The sequence below is a fragment of the Crocuta crocuta genome, unplaced genomic scaffold (assembly GCF_008692635.1).
Source record: "Crocuta crocuta isolate KB4526 unplaced genomic scaffold, BGI_CrCroc_1.0 scaffold140, whole genome shotgun sequence".
NCBI classification, from domain to species: domain Eukaryota; kingdom Metazoa; phylum Chordata; class Mammalia; order Carnivora; family Hyaenidae; genus Crocuta; species Crocuta crocuta.
This window is the reverse complement of record NW_027527775.1, coordinates 9,289,198-9,309,913: the sequence shown is the minus strand read 5'-3', so window position 1 is coordinate 9,309,913 and position 20,716 is coordinate 9,289,198. Positions and strand designations below refer to the sequence as shown.

Below are 20,716 nucleotides of genomic sequence, written 5' to 3'. Positions count from 1 at the left end.
TTAATTATGGGCCAGCAAATTCCTAGCATAAAAACTTAAATTAATGGCTACCAATAAGAACAAAATAATTAAGGTAAAGCTCTGTATAATACTGGAAATCATGGAGACCCAGGCCCTGACTAGCATTCTGACACTGAACAATGTTATTCTTCAATGCCTCAGTTTAATCACTTATAGAGAAAATTCCCCTCCCTTTATAACTAGAAGGCTTTCATAATGGTGATACATGGTAGTACTGAGTTACTAAAACAGGAACTAAGATTCAAGATTTCAATGTAACTAGTATCATTCAATTCCAGGTAGCTAATAAAGTTATATAAAGTCTTAATGTCTTGAGGTAGTTAACATCCCAGTTTTGATTACAGCTGGCTTATCAGCTACATGGTTAGAGACAACAGATTATATGGACCAAAGGGGGGTAGGTATTAATTTCAGTTACCCTTGACCCTATTACTACAGTTAACCTAAAACAAAACATACTCAATAATTGCAAACATTATAAAACGCAAGATTTAGGGCCAACACAAGATTTAGGGCACTATAAATCTATTTTGAAACCTTCCCACCACTCAAGAATGCCTCCATTACTAAGCATAACAAATATTCCTACCTATTTTCCAGTGCTATGCATTCTGGACCCCAACAACAGTAACAAAAAGACATCCCAGGATAGTATATAAATGTGCATCCAAAAGAGGCTCATGTCCCATGTCTGTCTGCATGGTATGCTCTGGAAAGAGGGTGGATTTCTGAAAATGAGTATCCTAAGAACACAGGTTTTCCGTTTAGGGTACATGTGAGCTTGGAACCCCAAAGTCCCCTTCCTACTTAATTAGCATGAAGAAAAGTCAGAGCAATATCCACAAGAAATTAGTAAGAATCTCTGACTCTGTAGACCAGGATGAACAACTCTGAGCTTTACAGGTTCAGCTCCAAAGATGGGACGAAGAGCCTGTGACTGGATGGTTAACTGTAGTNGGAAAGCATGTGTATAGTGGCAGCGGAGGGGGTGGGGGGGGGGGGAAGAAAGAGAGGTCTTCAGGGAGATACAACAAAAGCCACAGAGCCCTGACCTACAGACATCCTGGAGTGGGTGGAATTTCTCTGTGAGCCTGATTTACCCATTCTCTGAGAAGAGACCAACTGAAGGGTGCACACAGCAGTGGGAGGGAAGAGAAGGAATCCACTCCATACAGCCCAAACCAACAACAAAAAGCAAAAATGGGGTGCCAGGTATTAAGAAATGTAAAAAGAAACTCTCTCCCTAACTGTTCTCAGTTTTTATTTCATTTTACCTTAGAAAACTTTAGTATCATCTTGCCAAAGACCTGTATGAGGAAAAAGAATACAGTCACATTCTGAAGCAGAGTTTGCTTTCATCTGCTTCCACGTAAGAGCATTTCCCGCTATCAAAGCTAGGATCACAAGAGAATAAATATTTCCAAATATGGACCCAAAGAGCTGTGATCTCTGCGGAGAGACAAGTGCAGTCCCTGGCTAAAGGTATGCTATGCCTATTCACACAACACCCCATCACTACACGTGGTAGCGATCTGCCCATCTGCCATCAATTTCAGGGTGTCCTCTCTGGCACTAAACTCCACCAACCTTCCTGTGAAGAAAGAACTTTTTTTTTTTGAAGCCAACTTTTATTGTACTTGCTGCTTCCCCAAGAAGGAACTTTCTGAACCCTGGGTACTGTGGTCCAGGCCGCTGTAGCATGAGAAGAGCATCCTGGGACCGGTCAATGGTCATCTGGAGATTCTAGCCTCAGAAAATGAGGCTGCACGTCTGAATTCCAAGCCTCAGCTCCTCCACTGGGGCTGCAGAGTCGACCGAGGCTCTGTATAACATGCTTGCCTTTTATACCGCCTGGACTGATGGCTCGCGTCCTAAAACCTGCTGAATTAAGCCTCTCTGACTCCCGACCTCCTCTTCATATCCCTCCCTCCCTANCAAGCTCAGAAGTTAAAATGACCTAATTTGTTTGGCAGCTTATTCAGAGGCCGGAGGCTTAGAATACAAGCCACATTCCTCTAACATCTTTAGCAGCAATACCATATTTGGTAATCAATATCCTGCTCAGCTCAGTTTCTATCCAGAGGGATAAGCCAAGCCAAAACCATTTTAAATGTTAAAGGATGATGGAGGGCGGGGGGAGTAGGGGCAGGGAGAACATGGAAATGGAAGGAAACAGAGAAGATTTAAAAAAAAAAAAAAAAAAAGAAAGAGAGACCTGGGGGGAAAAACCACCTTGTGCTTTTAATTAAAGCCTAATAAGATTATTCTCTGGACAGAGTGATTTCACATCAAATGCTGTCAGGTAAAGATTACTGCCAAGTTAAGGGGGGACTCGGTGCCTTCCAAAATCAACTTTCCTTTCTTGCCTATAATCTGCCAAAATTCTCCTCATAATGAAGTGACATCTTTTTCTTACACCTGCATGGTCACCAGAAGGGAGAGTTTCTGCAGATCAGTATGATTATCAATTTGAGAAGAAAGCTACCGAGAAGCCTCCGAATCTGACTACAGGGACAGCCAACAGTCTCCCCGAGGACGGGGACCAAACCAACACAGGTTCACGATGAACTACAAACACTGACATCTCTATCAGGGCGAACTCTGGAATGTACAAAGGTCGTGCTGACATAAATAATGTATCCTTAATAGTCAGTCTAGTTTTCTTAAAAGTGTACCAGTGTGTTTCAAATCATATGCTTTGGTGTCATGGACTCAGTGCTGATGTCCTCCCAGAATTCATAGATGGAAGCCCTCACTCCCAATGTGATGGAATTGGGAAGTGGGGTCTTGGGAGGTGACTGGCTTTAGAGAAGAGCTTAAGGGTGGGCCCCTAAGATGGGGTTGGTAGTATAACCTTAGAAGAGAAGGAAGATACACCAAGAGACCTTTCTCCAAAAGCACACAGTGAGGACTGCACCCAAGGAAGAGGATTCTCACCAGATAGAGGATTTGCTGATTAACATGATCTTGGATGTTCTCGCCTCCAGAACTGAGAGAATTAAATGTCTGTTGTTTAAACCTTCCCAGTCTATGGTATTTTGTTATGGCAGCGCCAGCTAGTCTTGCTAACAATTTTCTTTCCTGGGCCTTAGTTTCTAAATACTTCACAGTATTCTTTTCTATTCTATGGCCTCACACAGATAAATTTTCCCTTCCTCACCAGCCCAATCTCTAATCCCACCTCTTCCCTCATCACAGGTGACTCAACCCACAGGAACAGTCTTCTTCAATTGGTGTACAGCCTGGGTATTTGATCACTAGAAGTCTTAACAATTAAATCTCAAAAGCTACAGAGAGCAAAGAGCAGCTCCTAAGGAAAATTCAGACTCTGCATTTACATACTGTTATGCTTTAAACTCAAAGTCAGTTCTTCCTCCCTTCAGGACTATCTTGAAGGAATTATTTTAAAATATCCTTCTTTTTCTCTTAAATGTAATGAAACTTAAGAACTATTTGTAAATAAAGGTTAAAAGAGACTTTTCTGAATTGTGGGATTAAACCTCCCAATGCAAATTTGTGTTTCCTATTTAAATTGGATTAAGATTCTACGCAAATTAGAGAGCATAAAAATGACCCTTATTGCTCAAAAACTCTATCAAAGCTCATGATCCTAAAAGGCTAAGGAAAAAGCTATTATATAATACAATAGAAGGAAATGGACAAGGTGAAGTTACCAAATCCTGAAGACTCAAGCCTCTACGTATAAAGAGAGTCACTGTTAAATGAATTATAGCTTTTCCGGTGATTCGCTGAAGACAAAATGGAGAAAATACCAACTGAATACGCACAAAGCCCACATCCTAAGTAGCTCCCCTATTTCTCTAGCTATTGTGATACTGGCTTCTTGTGCATACTGCTTGCTACGGGAATGATTTATTGGCTGCAAATCACGGATTCGGGACATGAGACAATTTTTCTGAACCTACAGGTACATCATTCCAACTCCTTAGTACTATCACTGGTCTGGGACTAACGGTATCCCACATGAGTGAGGAGAAACGTGAGGAGTTTAGGGGCTAATGGGTGGCTCAGTTAGTTAAGTGTCTGACTCTTGGTTTCAGCTTCTGTCATGATCTCACAGTCCGTGAGTTCTAACACTGCAGTGAGCTCTGTGCTGACAGTGTGGAGCCTGCTTGGAATTCTCTCCTTCCTCTCAGCCCCTCCCCCCACCTCTCAAATTAATAAATTTTAATTTAAAAAAGAAAAGGTTAAGATTTATTCACTGAATAATGGAAAGAAAGAAGGGCTATTCTAGAATGATTAGAATATCCTTAGAGACCTTCCCTCATACGCAGTGTGTGTCCTTGATAGAACAAAGCCGATGTAAAAGACCTTTTGTGGAAAAAAGAAGGAAACCAAATAGGTGATATTTGGGAACTGTCAATGATATATGATATTATAGTAACTTATGAAAATGTTTCTGGCGTTTAATATTAAAATACAAAGACTATAATAGCAAAATGTAACGATACAACAAGCATTTACTTAGAAACACTTAGAAAAAAAGAGGAAGCAAATGCGGCAAAATGTTAAGTTGGTAAATTCTGGTGATGAGTTAAAAGATGTTCATTACCATATTCTTTACCTTTTGGTATGCTTAAAGTTTCATGATAAAAAAAATAAAAAATATTTGACCAAGCACATAATCCTTGTTATATGTGAGACAAAAGAATCAATGAAATGAAGTCTCTACCTTGAGGGAGTTCAGAGTTCACACTCTAGTGGTGGAGCTGTACAGGTAAACTAATGGTTAAACAGATAATCACAATGTCTACAGCCTTGTGAGAAACACAGCCAAGGCAGAAAGCGACTAGGGAATGGGTGGGGGGCTGGGCAGAAGCATTATAGAGGAAGTGATGGAAGAGCAGAAATTTACCAGGTGGCAGTCCAGGAAAAGGCTCAGCAAAGTTCTGTGTGACAGGATGTAGAGAAAGGTGAGCGTGTGCATATACGTGCATGAGGAGTGGGGCGGCATAAATGACTGCACAATCAGGCTCGACTGCGACCCCAGGACCTTTTGTGCTATGAGGAAGAACTCTGGAATGTGTGGATAGTTGAGACACTAAAATTTTTTAAACTGCGTAAATACTATGATCAGATTTAGTAGATCCTTGATTCTCCAATGTCAGCATGAATCAGAATCCTCTGGTTGACTTCCTAAGCAGAGTCCCACACCTCGAGTTTGATTTAACAGGTTTAGGACCTGAAAGTCTGCATTTCTAACAAGTTCCCAAGCCCATGCTACTGCTGCTTGCACAGGGATATTTGAGAATCACTGTAGTAGATGGGAACTCCAGTAGTAAAGGGGCAGCTGAACTGAAAGGAGACACAGGAACAGACCAGACACCAAGCAATTCGAGCAGAACTAGAAAAGAGAGGGCATTTGCGGTGGCTGCTCTCCTCGCTGGTCGTTCTCTGGGAGGACACCCAGGGGCCGATGTGTGCTTTCTGAGCCCTTACTTCCCTAGCAACAGCTCTGACTATTCAAGGGACAGATGCTGTCCAAAGTGACCAAATGTGTTTTTTTTCTTCTGAGGATTTCAACCTTAAGTATTAGACACATAGAAAATGGAGGTTGGCTGGCACTAAGTCACCAGAACAGTCTCTTCTTACAGAAAAAGTCTCCAAATCCCTATCACTGGGTGAGGTCTTCACAGCCGCCCTCATGCCTGATGGAGTCTTATCTGTTACATCCTTCAAACCTGTAAGCTAGCAGCTATCCCAGTATCTTTACATATATATTAGTCTTTTTTTTTTTAATGTTTNAAGCGAAAGTCGGACGCTTAACCGACTAAGCCACCCAGGCGCCCCCTTTGCCCTTTATAATCACCCACTAGAGAATCCAGAGCTTTCATCTTTGGAGGAGGGTGAGTGGTCAGTAAGGAACATGCTGACACTACTGCAAAAACTCTACAGAGAGAATGGGGTGGGGTGAGGTGGGGGCCAGAGGTTGACCAGATCTCCTCTAGTCTGTTTAACCTGAGGGCCTACCCACAGCACTGATTATTTGCTATTAACAGCTTTTGAAACGCTCTGTCGTCAGGTCTCCTGCATTTATTTTTCCTTTGTCAGCAAGCCCATCCTTAGGCAATTAACTGTTCATTAACACCTTCAGGGAAAATAAAAGGAATCAAACTGAAAAGAGATGGGGATGGAATGCCCAAAAATCCTCCAAAAATGCCCCCCAAAGTAGTCCCAACTTGACCTGAGGCAGAGAAATGGTTCAGTTGATGTCTTAGGCCTCCTCTAAAATTAGACTGTTGTAGTTCTTACTTTAGCATCCTCCCTAGAATCAGGATCAGAAATTACATTCCCTACTTTTGGCTTTCCTTATTTTCTTTCTCTTTTTTTAATGTTTTATTTATTTCTAGGAGAGAGAAAGAGACAGCATGAGCAGGGGAGGGTCAGAGAGAGAGGGAGTCACAGACTCTGAAACAGGCTCCAGGCTCTGAGCTGGCAGTCAGCACAGAGCCCGACGCGGGGCTCGAACCCACGAACCGCGAGATCATGACCTAAGAGAAAGTCGGACGCTTAACCGACTAAGCCACCCAGGCGCCCCTAAAAATATTTTCAAATAACTTCAGATTTATAGAAAAGTTGCAGATGTATTTCAAAGAATTCCCATAGGCCCTTTGCCTAGATTTCCCCCCACATAATTTTGTTTCCTCCTTGAACTGATGAAGAGTAAGTTGAAGCACAATGCTCCTTTACCCTTTATAGTTAGATTTCCCCAAAGCAAAGATTATCTGTTTTCCTGATCCAGGATCTAGTCCAGAATCATACACGGCATTTAGCGGTCATCTCTAACTCTCCTGGAGTATCTTCCTTTGTCCTTGTCTTCTGAGACCTTGACATTTTTTAGGAGTACAGGCTATTTTGTAGAATGTCCCTCAATCTGGGCTTATCTGATTTGTCTCTTGATTAGATGCAGGGTATGCATTTTTGGCAGGAATATCACAGAAGAGATGTGTCATTCTCAGTGCACCATATCAGGAGGCACATGATGTCATTTTTGTCCCATTACTAGTGATAACTCTGATCACTTGCCAAGTTTCTCCACTAGTAAGGTTATTTTTTTTTTTAAAATAAAGATCTCGCATAGGAAGATACTTGAGACTACAGAAATCTTGGGTTCTTTTAATTAAACTTTCACCTACTAGTTTTAACATCTATTGAAAATTCTTACCTGGGGCAATCATTACTTTGCAGCTGCCAAATGGTGATTTATAATCCCATCATTCCTTTAATATTTATTTTCTACTCTAAAGAAAAGCTCTTCAGCTCCATATTTTTGTTCACTCATATCAGCACTGATTCATAGCTTATATGATTTTATAATTTATAACTGCTATTTGTGTTGGTACTCAGATCACCCCAGATTTGTATGTATGGGTACACACACACACACACACACACACACACGATGTTTACATCTATCTATTTCTCTACATCTATTTAGATATATTAAAAATACAAGTTTGTACTGATAGCTCCAATCCCAACCTGACACCACTGGGTTAATTACAGTCTTCCCTTTCTATATTTCTAACTCCTTCATTGCATCCAAGAGTGAATCCACTATACATTTACTTATTTGCTCGATACAGGAATGCACACTAAGTATTGTCAGAATTGCTATAACAGTATGAACATAAAAACAAACCTATTAACTAAAATTCAATATTTACAGTTCTTTTTGACCTTTTAGCCTGAAAGTATACAGCCAGTATGCATATTCAAGAATTATTTGGGTAAGTAGTCCCCATTCTCTCCCACCTTCGGTGTGGTTATATTACTCATCTGAAATATAATCAGATATATTTTGGTATTTTATCTATGTATTCATAGCAGGTAAAACGGTTTTTACCACTTAAAAAGTTAAAGTTGATTCAACAACTCATTCGTCAATCTTACATATGTAGAAGAAAAAGTGGAGAACTTCACATGTTAACATGCCGCTACCATCGGTTATAACTTCCTGAGATACTGAACCTTTAAAAGGAAGCATTTAAATAACCAAACATTTGTAATCAAATTTATTGTAGGTAATTTTTATTTCATTTTCAACTTCTAACTGAAAAATGCTGCAATGTTTTTTTAAAAGGGGGCACAAGAAGGGAAGGGTAAAGGTAACTGGAGCTAAAATTGCTGTCATAAACACTGCTTTTATAAAGGGTCAGTGAAGCTGATGGCCTGAAGTTGGGGGAGGGAACATTCTCAAGGCTGAGCTGTGCTCAATGCCTGGTTTCTCGCGGTGAGTCCCAGCCTGAAAAGCCTTTACAAAGTCCCAATCTGGACAAACTCAAACGTTTTAAGATTATTCCATTCGGTGAATGATATGAAAACCACTGGCAAGGAACAGGCTACCTCTACCACTCATTCCATGGTCAGTGGACTCTGCTCTCCTCTGGAAGACAGTCACAATTAACCCAGTTCTTTATTTAGACGGAGGGGGAGGGGGGCTATTTCCTATCAGAATCTCCTAGGCATTTCACACATACCCCTTTCTGAGCCAGTAATCCAGCAGATCTGATCTGTATTGGATGTGCTGGATCAGATAAAATGGTTTCGTTTATTTTTTTTATTTTTTTTTGTCAAAGACAAGTAATGAAGTAGCAGCAGCTTCCTAAGGTTCAACTTAATACGCTGAAGAGAGTTTCCTGGTTGATTGTAATAAGCTTTTTACTGCCCCTTTCTCCATACCCAACTCCAAATGAAGACTCACTTTTGCTCTCAAGGAATGTGGGGCATCCAGAAAACCCTGCCTAGCCAGGCATCTATGCTGAAAAGGAGAAAGAAATGCCTTTTAAGTTACAGGTTTTAACCAATTCATTGAGAGTTTCTAATACAGAAGGAGAATATCTGCCACCAGAAACTATACATATAATAAAACCTCAATGCATAAAAATCCATTTTCTTTTGTAACAATCTGCTCAGCTCTTCCTTAGCCTTGAGAAACGTCTAACCTTCACAAATGAAGTCAATGAAACCCCTATCTTATGTCCAGGAAATTAAAAAAACAGAGGAAAGGAGCTCAAGTCAAGGTCAAACTTAGTAGTAACCGCTCTCTGACCTCATAATCTAATCTCAGTACCTGGATCTTGTCGTCTTCTCCCCACTCCACACCTCCCTCCTTATCTTGGTTTCTGGTACCAAACCACAGATCTGAGAGCTGGAGTTCTGTTGTGCCTCTCCAGGTTTACCCGAGCAGTGACCCCAATAAATCCTCAGGGCTACCTCATAACCTGCTGCAATAAACTCTAAGACTCGGAGCTCCACCAGGTGGTAGCTGATCTACCTGGTGTCCACTGCTGGCCATCCTTCTCGCTGAATCTAAGTTACACCTCTTTATGCTTTCAGTTCGCTTTTTGAAAGCAGTGATTATTATCCCACCAGACAGAGGAAAGCAGTATGGTGGGACCAGGGCATGGGGCAAGGGGCGTCGGGGGACTGATTTCCTTCTAAATTTTCAAGGACCAAATAGAAAAGGTGAACATGGCTAATTTCTATAAACAGCAGTAACAGTATCTACAGGGAACGAAGCACCAAATCAATTCTCAGGAGTAACTAGAGGGTGGCATACTCTGTTGATGGTGTATAAGCTTTGTATTCTAATTTACTGAAATCACAGATTTGGTAGAATTTTAGTCAATTAACTATCCATTTTCTCAGCAATCTCCTGGCTTCTTCCGAAACTTAGTGCTGTAAAACCAGTTTCCACTGCTACGAGACCAAGCTGATAAAGCAGCTAATCCGTAAGTAAGACAAGCTAATAAATAAAGAATGATTATTGCCTATACATTGTACTCCAAAGATTTCTAATCATCATAGTATGTGGGGGAAGACAGGGCCAAGAGACTGACAAGCTGGAAGTGGCTTAATTATACTACACTACATTCTGAAGATTTTTCATCCCATCACAAAAATGTATTCAAGTCCTTTCTAAATAACCCAATATTGAAATCTATTTTATTTATGACTTTAGTTTCTATTTAATGCCAATTTAATGAAAAATTAAATGCTATTCTAAAAATTGTTGGAATATCACATGCTATGAATAGCTTTATGAAATGTAATTTCTAACTCTAAATTCACCCTTCTGGGTACAATTCAATGAGTTTTCATATAGTCACAGACTTGGAGAACCATCGCTACTCTAGAGCTTCGTACATTTTCATAGCCCTCAAAAGAAACGGTGTGCATCATGAGTCACTCATTCCTCTCTCCCCTCGACCCTCCAACCAGGAATCTACTTTCAGTATCTGAATGTGCCTAGTTATTCTGAGTATTTCATATAAATGGAACCGTACAATACACGGTCCTTTGGGACTACCTTCTTTCACAAAGGATAACGTTTTTCGAAGATCCTCTATATGTTACCACGCAGAACTTCATTTTTTAATTGTCTTATAATAATCTATTGTATGAATACACTGTATGTTTATCCTTTTACTGGCTGGTGCACACGGAGTTGTTTCCTCTTTTTTGGCTGCTATAAACACCTGTAAGTTTTTGTGTGGATACAGTTCTTTAAGAGTAGAACTGAATCATGTAGTAACTCTAGGTTAACATTTCTGAGGAACTGTGGGACTGTTTTTCAAAGCGGCTGTACCATTTCAATCTGGTGACCAATGATGGAACGTCCCAACGTTTTCACATCGTCATCTACGCTGCTTATTGCCTTTTTATTTTAGGCACATCTAATAGGTGTGAAGTGATATCTCACTGCATTTATCTCTGCAGTTATATTTTAAAACATTTTATAAAGAGGGCTAAGAATAAGAGCCTCCTATTTTCAGAGGGCATTTTGGCTACCTGGGGACCATAAATCTTTCAACACACAAAAAAATGAAGTCGAAAGAATTAACTTTTACCTTTTAGAAGTTAAAAACAAAAGTTAGAAATACAAACTGTTTTCTGAAAACTGACAGGTCATTCCTGCCAGAGAGGAGGCGGTAAATACATACTTTAGAGTTATTCTGAAGTCTGAGGGGACCAAAATATATTTACAGTTTTCTGAGTATTGTCAGCTTTCTCTTCTACAGGCAGCATAAAATATTCAGATTAGAAACCGACTCTAAGCAAAGTACATGCAAAAGTTTCACTAGGAGTCTGAAAACATTACATTCGGCTAGAACCTTAAAAAGACTCAAGCCAAAGAGAAATGTCCATCTGCGGAATCTGTTCTGGAGACAAAGTTCAGAAACAAAATGTGGAGGGGAGTTAAAGAAGTGCATGTAATAAATATAAATAGAAAAGATGACTAGAAAAAAGGAAACAGGAGTGTGGAGGGGAGTGCCATAATTGAAAAAATGTCTTCCAACATATCATTTCTGAAAACGAAGGAGTAAAAAAAACTTTGTACCATTTAGAAAATGTGATTACCGTTTATAAAGTGTAAAAAGACCCCAACTGAGTAAAGATCAGAAGCAGTTTGCTGCAAGAGGTCTGGGTCAGGTTCTCTGATGCTTCGTAAACAGCTATCTACATAAAGCGTGAAATTCACAGAATTTTATGACTTACTTTTTGGGACCACCTAGTCTGGTAGTTTTCAATCACGGGTGGTACTCTTCACTGCCCATCCCCCACTGACCCCAACTCCTTAGGGAGATTTGGAAATTTGTGAGAGTGTTTGGGGGCTGTTATGAGACTTAAGACCGTGTTGGCATTCAGCAGGAAGGAGGCAAGGATGTTACCAGACAATACTCCAAGGGCAGTCTGATACAATAAAGTCTTACCCACAAGGCCAGTAACTTCCCTAATACAGATGGAGAAATTAAGATCCAGAAACATCAAGAAATCCACCTCAACTGATAGTTGACTGGGAGAATCCAGAATTGTCTGAGTCCCATGATTGTGTACATGTGTACATTACAATTCTGTGAAGTTCTGTATCTTACAAAGAGTGCATTATTTTCTGATGATAATGGAGGTTGTTGTTCAGTTTCCACTGTGTTGAAATTTAGGTAGATGTGGGATCCCACAAGGAATGAACAAGTGAGGAGAAGAATCTATCACATGTGAACCGTATTTCATACTTTCCCTAAATAGGGCATTGCTTGCAAAAACATCAGGACTCTTAACACAACAGCCCCGTGCAGCTGGGTCACTGCCTATTGAGAAACTGAGCAATTACGCCTTGTTCTTTTTCTTAATCCAACTACCTCAAAAATCCTTGCTCTGGATTTACCTTAGAATAAACGGATTTATTACTCATTGTCCTCCTTGCCTAAACAGTCATTTGAAAAGAATGTGTCCCTCTCCATTGGCAACATATCTGGATCACACTTGAAGAAAGTGACCCCTTTCCCAGGGCTCTCTGTAGGTTTGCATGGCTCTTGGGCTGCAGTTGAGCTACGCATCCAGTACAATTCCTTGCTCCACTGCCTACTAGAACAGTCTTTAACGTGAATATGAGGTTTTTAGAGGTCATCTGTCCTTGTTTTTAACTCCTCGAATTAAAAAAAAAATTGTACAATTTTGTTTCTAAACCAGATGTTCCATAAACACGATGACACTAACCTGTTTCGAAAGTTTCAGTGACAAAGGAATATGTGTCGACACCCAGCCTGGAAGGTCTCTAGAGGTTTAGCCTTGATTTTTAGCCTATGTAATTTCTCCCCAGATGACATTTTGTGACAAGCTCAGTTCTCGGTGTTCTAAGAGATTCTGCCTGGGCACAGCAGACAAACCCATTATCATCCTTCAGTAGCCATCCTGGGTCTGGAATAAAAGGATTTTTTTTTTTTTTTTTATTTCTAGGAGAGAGAGAGAGAGACAGCGTGAGCAGGGGAGGGTCAGAGAGAGAGGGAGACACAGACTCTGAAACAGGCTCCAGGCTCTGAGCGGGCAGTCAGCACAGAGCCCGACGCGGGGCTCAAACCCACGAACCACGAGATCATGACCTAAGCGAAAGTCGGACGCTTAACCGACTAAGCCACCCAGGCGCCCCAGGAATAAAAGGATTTTAATAGTACTTCCTACTTGACTAGGCCACTTCCTAGGATACGAGTTTTATCATTGGCTTCATTTTTATTCATGTCGATAAAGTACAGCATGCAAATTCACACTCTCACCACCAAGCCAGACTCCTATGGTGAAATGCACAAAGTAAAGGACGGCCGTGCCCCAACAATAAAAGGAGAAAAACCTTGCAACTAACTATTCCCTAAAATCCAGGACCAGGAAAGAACTAGGAGATGATGGTCCTGGTGAGTCCCCTTCCTTTTAGTGGTGAAGGCAGGAGGAAAACAAAAAGTTTTCCAGAAATATCAGCTATAGTTATAGTGACAGTTACAAAGGAGCACCCTAACTGAACCTCACAACCAATTTTGGGTGGACTCTCCTCCCAAATAAGAGGCTTATTGCTACAATAAGGAGTGTGCTTTGGAGTCAGCCTGCACTCAAATCTACCTCCACTGAACCTTTCTGTGCCTCAGTTTCATCAGCTATCAACTGGAAGTGAAAACTATCTTCATCTCATAAAGTTGCTTTTAAGAAAATAGTTGTGTTGGCGCATCTGGGTGGCTCAGTCGGTTAAGCATCCAACTCAGGTCATGATCTCAGGTTTTTGAGTTCAAGCCTTGCATTAGGCTCTGTGTTGACAGCTTGGAGTCTGGAGCCTGCTTCAGATGGTCTCCCTCTCTCTCTGCCCCTCCTCCACTTGTGCATGCACACTCTCTCAAAAATAAACATTTCAGGGGCACCTGGGTGGCTCGGTCGGTTGGGCACCCGACTGCGGCTCAGGTCATGATCTCATGGTTTGTGGGTTCGAGCCCCACATCAGGCTCTGTGCTGACAGCTAGCTCAGAACCTGGAGCCTGCTTCAGATTCTGTGTCTCCCCCTCTCTCTGACCCTCCCCTGCTCACACTGCCTCTCTCTCTCAGAAATAAACATTAAAAACAATAAACATTTCAAAAAGAAAAAAGCTGTGTCAGTGGTTAAGGTTTGGCACCTGATAAACATTCCTGTGGCCCAGCACTCACCAGCTAAGGAGCTACCACTACTAAGCATGGGCTGATAAGGACTTCTTCTCCTTCGGTTTTTCTGGAAAGGTGCTTCTACCACTGGAAAAAGAGGAGATTCATAACTGGGATTCTCACGACTGGACAAAGCAGGATTAGCTGAGCTCTTGTCCAAGCCAGTACTATGTAATTTCAAAGTATTCTTTCGTCCCACCTGGTTTCATTTCCCCCGACCACTCCTGCCCACCCTCACCAGGGAGCTAATGCCCATCTTCCTCCTCTTCCTCTTGTCCATCTGTGTTAGTTCACATAATGTGAGTGCCTTTTGGGGGACTGACTGCTAACTGCAGAGACTGCATCTACTTTCTGGGAAAATTAGGTAGAAGCACTTCAGAGGTATCTGGGGCATTTGACTGGACATCCACCTCCGCTAAATTTATTTCTTTTCTACTAACACACACTTTTTTTTTTCTTTTGTTAGCCAGCCAGCCAGCCCCTGTGTACATAACCATGCCCTAGGAGAATCTGCTTTGTATAGGATGCCTGTAAAGTCATGACAGGGTCTTTGAAGAAGCTATAAACTCCATCTTAAACATGTCAACAGAATCAGAGTCAAACAGAGTTTATTTTTGAAAGGGTTGAGAGGGCATGATTGTTTGAACTTTTGGCACGATGTTCTCAAACGGTCCTAAAAAGGATGATCGAAAGACCTGGGCCCTGACAATGTTAGGAAGGGGAGGTCTCCATTTCAAGCACAGTCAGTTACTCATGAAAGCAGCATTTTACAGTGACGCTTTGAGATAGATAATATTATGGGGAAAGAAACACTGCCAGAGTGCAGAAGGTATCCTTTCCTTCAGGAATCCTGACGTGAATATTTTCACTCTGAAGACTTTGAAGGTAAATAGAGGTCAACTGCTCTGGTAGGGACAAAGGTGCTTTTTAGAACCCTTCAGACACAAACACCAGATGTGGCTGGTGCTGCTAGCCATCCCTTTCACTGTATAGTCTTAATGCCACCACCTCTCAGGTTCTCATCATTGGGATGACTATATGGGTAAACCATCCCTATCCTCTGTTTGCAAGGGGGAAAGCAGCAGCTACAGGACCACCTTTTACTACCACTACCTGCTGACTGAAGCCACTCAACAAATGGCACTACCGATGAAAGCTTGAAAGGAAGCAGATCCTAGGTAATATTTTCATTCAGTTAAGATTTTGACCCTGACAGTATTTTGAAGTAATATCAAAACAAACTTGTGATTGTCCACATCTGCTTCATGATGGCCTGTTACAATCCAGTCTGATGACTGTTGCCCCACTGGACACTCTAAAATCCTCAAATTTTTAATGGCTAACTTCACTCATTTGGGAAATAAAGAGGTTCTGCCTCAACCAAGTACTTCCCCATACTTGCCCAGAGCCTTACGGCTATCACAGCAAAGATTTCTGAGTCATAAAAACATAATGAGTATCAGTACATGATTTCTAGGTGATATGGTTTCTCTCTGTAAAGTCCAGATCTTAGGTTTCAATCAGTGAGTCTGGCATAGAGGGGGAAAAAACCTAAACAATAAAGCCAATAAAAGAAATCACAACCTGACTCTTAGCCATATTTTATATTACTAAACCAGGTCAGTTTAGGAAATTTCCTTCTTTAATCACATAGTATATCTAAGGAGAAAACAAGGGTGTTTGTGTAAATTCATTATCAATTATAATTACAAAGATAGATTAAATCTCTAGCGAGGATTAATTAGGAGCATCATTTTCATGAAGGCAACACATGTGCTCACACAAGCTTGCACCAAGTACACAGATCCTTTAAGATAAAAGGGCTACCCGTGCTGAGACTAATTTCAAGAATGGTGTGAGCTTTTCATAGAAAAGGTAATCATACGAATTACAAACTAATCTTCTAATCATTGAGAAGGAGGTGGCCACCCTGCGTCTCTAACCCATATTAGGTACATGCCAGGCAAAATAAGACAATAGATGTGTGTGGGTTTATATCAAAATACCTTACAAACTCTTAGATAATTAACATTGGGCACTATAATGAATCTTAGAATTCTAAAAACCGGGGCATCTGGGTGGCTCAGTCAGTTAAGTGTCCAACTTTGGCTCAGATCCATGATCTCACGGTTCGTGGGTTAGAGCCCAGGGTCGGGCTCTGTGCTGACAGCTCAGAGCCTGGAGCCTGCTTCAGATTCTGTGTCTCCCTCTCTCTCCCCCCCTCCCCGGCTCATGCTCTGTCTCAAAAATAAACGTTAAAATTTTTTAAAAAAATTAAAATAAAAACCAAGTATTCTTTGTCTATGTAGAAAAGCATATGAAGACAACCTACTTAAAGCAGGCAAACTAACACATTTAACACACTTCTTTTAGGTTGACCTCAAGTGCCTGCTGGATCCTTTGAGGAACCATCTTAACTTTATGTTTCTTCTTTAAGGATCATTCTGCAACATTTACTTTCAACTTTTATTAGTGGCTGATGTAGGAAAAACAAGAGAGATGGAAGGAGGGGAGGAGAAACAAGTGCCAATATACAAAGAAACTCTACAACTGAAAAGACTGTCGTGGCTTCAACTTTCCAAAACCATTTTGGAAAGACTTCCATTTAAAGAACAGACACAACAGCCCACAACAGGCCTCTAAGTATGTTTTTATAGTCTTGTTCCTACTTTCCAGTTTTTCAACAATGAACACCCCTCCCCTCAACAAGATCCAGGGGATGTATGCATAACCTATTCATAACCAAGTCATCTTAAAACTAAATACCAATAGCAAGTAGAAAATGTGTACATGGGTGTTACTGATTTTTAAGCTACATGACAGGATAATGACAATTCTTTAGGAAGGTTATATTAATTACAATTAAAAACAAATATCTTTGAAGTCAACTTTATATCCTCAGTTTTACTGGGGACAAAAATGAGTGCCATCTACACCAATAAATTATTTGGTTCTCAAAATCCTATTAATACCACCAAAGAGGCGCCTGGGTGGCTCAGTTGATTAAGCATCCAACTTTGGCTCAGGTCATCATTTCACTGTCTGAGTTCGAGCCTCGCGCTGGGCTGACAGCTCAGAGCCTAGAGCCTGCTTTCGATTCTGTGTCTCCCTCTCTCTGCCCCTCCATTGCCTGTCTCTCAAAAATAAACATTAAGAAATAGTTTTAAAAAGTACCACTACAGATAAATCAATCCATAGGTGGGAAAAATCTGTTCTGGTGAATACAGTAAAAATACAGAAATAAAGAAAGTAGCATTTGCTCCTTATAGTGGATTTTTAAAAACTATATAGCACAGACCTTGCAAGCTCTCTTTCCAACCAAGACTTTGGGGCTTAGGCACAAGTTAGTAGGAAAGAATGTAAACAATTAAGTCCAAACTTCGGAAGTTAATTGCAAAGTACTTCCTGTACTCCACTGAGAACAGGACTGAAGGGAGTCAAAACTGATCTCACCTTTCTCTGAGCAACTTAAATCAGTGCTCTGCCTCTGTTCTAATGTGCCATCTCAAGGTCATTTACTGGTAATCTAACAAGGCTGAGGCTAAACTTCTCTCTGCAAAAAGGCTTGTCTGACAATTAACTAGGGAATCTCCCTGGCTGCTAAATAAAATAATTTATATGTAATGGATGTGGGGTCTTTGGTTTTAAACAGATTCAACTGGAACCTGAAAAGGGCAAAAGGAGGGGGGGTGTTTGTTGGGCTAGCAAAATTCTGAAGGCTTGAAAATATTAAGGACCACACTGCAACTGTTTCCCAACAGAGCTCCAAGAAAGGACTAATAAATCAATTTACCATTAATTATAATACATGTCAATCTTTAGAACTACTCTGAACCCAGTGGCATTTGGGATTCTACAGACATTATTTTAAAATCAGACTATAGCAAAGGGGGCTTAAGGAATAAAAAGCAGTCCTTTGTGAAGGTCATCATCCCCATTAATTACCAGAATTCTTACTATTGAGTCTAAGTGGCTTTAAAAATATCTATCTCATTTACTTTGATCCTTATGCCCTTTGAGATAGGTACTATCAACAGAATATTAATGGGAGGAAAACGGCGGTCCAGAGGAAGGCCTTGAATCAGAGTGTGGCAGAACCTGGATTTGAACCAGGTCAGCTTGACTGACACCTTTATTACACCGCCTTTGCCTAGAAAGCCTCTCAGACATGGTAACTGGTTACCAAGAAGCCACTTTCTCTGTTCTCTCAAGTCTCAGTTTAGAGATTTAGGACCTTTTCACAGGTACCAATACAGTTAACACTTAATGTTCTGCAGAAACACACAGAACTACCCTACCAAATACACAGTATGTTTTTACTATTTCGGTGAACACCCCTACAGATAAACCAAGATGACATGGTAAAGGTTGGGAAAGTTAGCATCTTCCTACTAGTTAGATAGGACCTTTCTAAACCTAAAAAGGTTTCTGCCATTAATGTTTTCATTTATTTAGCATTCTAAGATGTGTAAACAGACTGATTCTCTTTCATAACCTTGTTTGCTTTTTTTCATTGCGATGTATTCAGGACCTGTAACCCTAAATAGTTTCTTCTGCCTTCTGTTCAATGTTCATTTGCACAATTACACTGGCCTTCTATACGAATACTAAAATTCTATGAAAAATTGTACCGTAATATTTTGTGAATTCTAATTTTTTCCCCATTTTTGAAAGTATAGAAACACTTTGTTACACTTTGCCTATTTTTGTTTACTATAAACTAACCTGCTTGAAAACATGAATCCCTTCATTTTCATTTCCCACAATACGTTTCCAAATTTAGTCTTTTAAGTTCTGTGTATTTATTCATCCATTTAATTTTGGGTGATGTCTTATGTAAGGCAAATAGAGGACAAAGAGGATTAAAAATGATTCAAAATACAAGAGAATCATTGGTTACCAGTTTACACGTTTTCTCACAACTGCATTTAGGTCTTTTAATTTTAAATTTAAAAGCATTAATCTATAAAATTAACTTGCCCTACAATGGCTAGAAAACAAAAACTTAGACCCTTTTCCTCAATGTCAAAGTAACCCAAGGTACCACTTAATTTTTCAATAATTCTCTACTGAAACTTAACTACATTTTTAGAAACTTTAGTCCTAAAAATATACTTCATGGTTTATTTTTGTATAAACATTAGTCTTTTGAGACAGTATTTTTAAGATTGTAGATTAGTCAGTATAATCACATTAGAACTATTTCTTATTCCTCTTAATCCCCTGTTTACAATGCAGATATATCTATCTTCATGTTCCAGAAGCATTTACTCCTCCCCTTTATTTTTAGGTATATAAAGGTCCTGGACTATTATGGTTCTGTAATTAAAAGTTTTTAATCTTCCTATATAATAATTATTAACTATACAATAAAATGGCATGAAAAGATCACATTAATTATAAAGAAACTCACACTATATGTATCTGTAATTAAGAATATAGCCATTGACAAACATCTTGTCAGAACACTATTCCACTTTAAGGGGGGGCAGCGTTCAAGTCCCATCCCTACTCCCCAAGTCTTTAAAATGTTCTAAAGCATTACAGTTATACAGTAAGACAGAAGCTTTGTGGACCAAAAGTTAAAATTTGTGCAGAATTTCAGAAACATTAAGGCAGTGTGGAAGGGGAGCTCTACAATCCCTAGTCATTAGGATAGTATGATCATTCACTAAAAATAAAGTGATTTTACAATAAAGAGTGATTTCAGGGGCCAAACTGTGCTGCACTGCAGAAAAATGAGCCATGTGAATGGCCTAGGGAACTTTCATTCTAAAACTGGCCCAGCATCCAAGCAGAAAGAGTCCTAGCAAATAACTCATTCTTTGCACTTTGTGTTCCACAAACACTAACTTTATTTTCTACTTACATTTACAAAAGAGGCAAACAAATTCTCAACATTCTGAAACACTTGATGAATCATGGAGATAGTTCAATACGAGATAGCATTTTTAAAAGGGAGTTTAAGTTTAAACGTTGGATCCTCAAAAAAAGCTGCATTGCAAAGTCTGAGGGCTATTTCACATAGCCATGTAATAGCTGATGAACCTGAGGTTTCCACATGTACTTATCACTGGAATATAAATCAGTTTATGTGAGAATCAGTGGCTCTTCCTGCTTGTTTCCTTTGGGGATGATACTAACATTTCTTAGAATTAAAAAATATTTTTTTAATGTTTATTTTTGAGAGAGACACAGAGCACGAGCACGGGAGAAGCAGAGAGAAAAAGGAAGACACAAAATCTGAAGCAGGCTCCTGGCTCCGAGCTGGGGAGGGCGGGGGGGACTTGAACCCACGAATCAGGAGATCATGACCTGAGCCGAAGTCTGCTGCTTAACTGACTGAGCCATCCAGATGCCCCAACATTTCTTAGTATTTCTTTTAGTACATTGTATTGTCCAGTTTCTTATGTGAATGCTTAACAGATTTAAATAACCAACTTTTCTTCAGGAGTAGACTAATTAGAAATTTAACGAATTCCTCAGTCATTTTCATTAGTTGTTTTTCAGAACAACTTTTAAATTACTTGCTGTGCCATCCTAGGAACCTTTTTTAACAATCCAAAAATGCACGACTATCAGAGAAAAGCACAGAAAAATAATCTGACAGATTCTAGAACTTATTAAACAATAACGCACTAGGCATTTACTGTTTTTATTTTTTTTACATTGTATTTGGGTTATGAGTCACTTTTGGTGATGCAACGTTTGTGGA

General features: G+C 40.0%; 1 protein-coding gene across 10 annotated transcripts in view; it reads right to left on the bottom strand.

Moving 5' to 3' along the window:
• RBPMS (RNA binding protein, mRNA processing factor) overlaps window positions 1-20,716 on the bottom strand; it is a 174,672-nt gene that overhangs the window by 65,030 nt on the left and 88,926 nt on the right. For 7 of the 10 annotated variants that reach the window (XR_013337293.1, XR_013337289.1, XR_013337291.1 and 4 more), the window contains exon 5: window positions 1,296-1,328. The exons of the other annotated variants lie outside the window; for them this stretch is intronic. Coding sequence is in view for 4 of the 7 variants with exons in the window: in XM_077772924.1 (XP_077629050.1) it covers window positions 1,296-1,328 (33 nt within the window). In the remaining 3 variants the exon portion in view is untranslated. The remainder of the gene's footprint in view (window positions 1-1,295; window positions 1,329-20,716) is intronic. 10 annotated transcript variants of the gene reach the window in all.